Source organism: Aedes aegypti, chromosome 1 (assembly GCF_002204515.2).
Source record: "Aedes aegypti strain LVP_AGWG chromosome 1, AaegL5.0 Primary Assembly, whole genome shotgun sequence".
Classification (NCBI taxonomy): Eukaryota; Metazoa; Arthropoda; class Insecta; order Diptera; family Culicidae; genus Aedes; species Aedes aegypti.
Window position 1 is genome coordinate 41,098,194 of NC_035107.1, and position 1,409 is coordinate 41,099,602.

Below are 1,409 nucleotides of genomic sequence, written 5' to 3' on the forward strand. Positions count from 1 at the left end.
TACAAGACACAGAAGCTCTATTCAGTTACATCGTTCACATTCTTAACCATTAAACAAATCAATAAGTAACATGGAAGCTATAATTGGCTACAGTTTTCGTTACGGAAGTATAACATGAACAAGGCAATAAAATTCGAAAAATTATTGCCCTTTCTTAAACAGGCCATTAGGTATTGCAGTTCATCAGTTGAGTTCGGAAGCCGCAGTCATAAGTACTTATCACACTCTCGTAAAAGTGAAATATAATGGAAATGATAGTGGCACCTAGCTTGGTCATTCTGATATTTACATCTTGTGTATTAGCAAGCGATTACTACATGTCTAGTACGAAGGTTAGTTTTATGTCTTGATTCGTCCACTAAATTCAATGATCCCCTATTCATTAATTCAACTGATTAGAGTAACTGGACCGAAGCGTTGGATCAATGCGAGAGTCACGGAATGCAGCTGGCGGTGATAGATTCACCGGAGAAGCAGGAAGCTATTGCGCAAATGATCTGCTCCTCAACCGTATTCAACGAACGGTGGACAGACGTTTGGATAGGAGCCAACGATATCGCCGAAGAGGGACAGTTCACTTGGCAAGCTACTGGTGAAAATGTAACGTATACCAATTGGAAACTGGGCCAACCCAATAACTATGGTGGGAAGGAAGACTGTGTTCACGTTCAGTATACGGCGAACGTGGACTTCCAGTGGAATGATGATCAGTGTTCCAAGAAGAAGTATTTTATCTGTGAAAAATATTGTCGGTGAATGGGAAATAAATTTATACGGTGAATGGGAAATAAATATATGCGATCAATAAAATTTGCGTTTGTGGGCCTCGTGGCCGTGTGGTGGGCGTCGTCAGGCATTTAATCGCATTGTGTCATGGGGTGTGGGTTCTACTCCCGCTTCGGCCATTGAAACTGTTCGTCAGAAATGTTTCTCGGCTGTGCCATCGGAGCATGGATTGTCCGTTGTCTAGTGTTAAACAACAGTCTGTGCAGCTAAGTGGCTGAAGACGGTGTCCGTTTTTAAATAAAAAGGCCCAATATTACAAATCAAACAGTAAAACAACAGTGTATTTTTTGAAATTTGGAAAATTTCATTAGACACGTGTTCGTTTCTTTAAACTTAGTAAGGATCTTGGGTCTTTTTCAACCCATTTCAAAATTCAAATCAATGTAACTTTTGATTGAAATAACCTACCAATTTGAAACTTTCTGACAATTATTTTTTTGTGGGAAATTTTGTTTTTGCGAAAACAAAAGTTTTGAATGACGCCTAGAAGAGCTTCCATTTTAAAAAGCTACAAATTGTGACTAAGGGTCGTTTTAGACCCGAAAATTCAAACAGGTCGCTACCGTTTTGACTCGAAATCCGGACACTTGAGCACCGGGTTAACTTTAAGCATCATTTTTAAA

The 1,409-nt window shown here is 39.4% G+C and overlaps 1 protein-coding gene across 1 annotated transcript; it reads left to right on the forward strand.

Moving 5' to 3' along the window:
* The first annotated feature begins 169 nt into the window (after positions 1-169).
* On the forward strand, positions 170-810 carry LOC110674405 (hepatic lectin-like). Its single transcript, XM_021838656.1, has 2 exons — positions 170-332; positions 400-810. The coding sequence occupies exons 1-2, from the start codon at positions 246-248 to the stop codon at positions 754-756; spliced, it is 444 nt and encodes a 147-aa protein (XP_021694348.1). The 5' UTR covers positions 170-245; the 3' UTR covers positions 757-810.
* Positions 811-1,409: the final 599 nt, after the last annotated feature.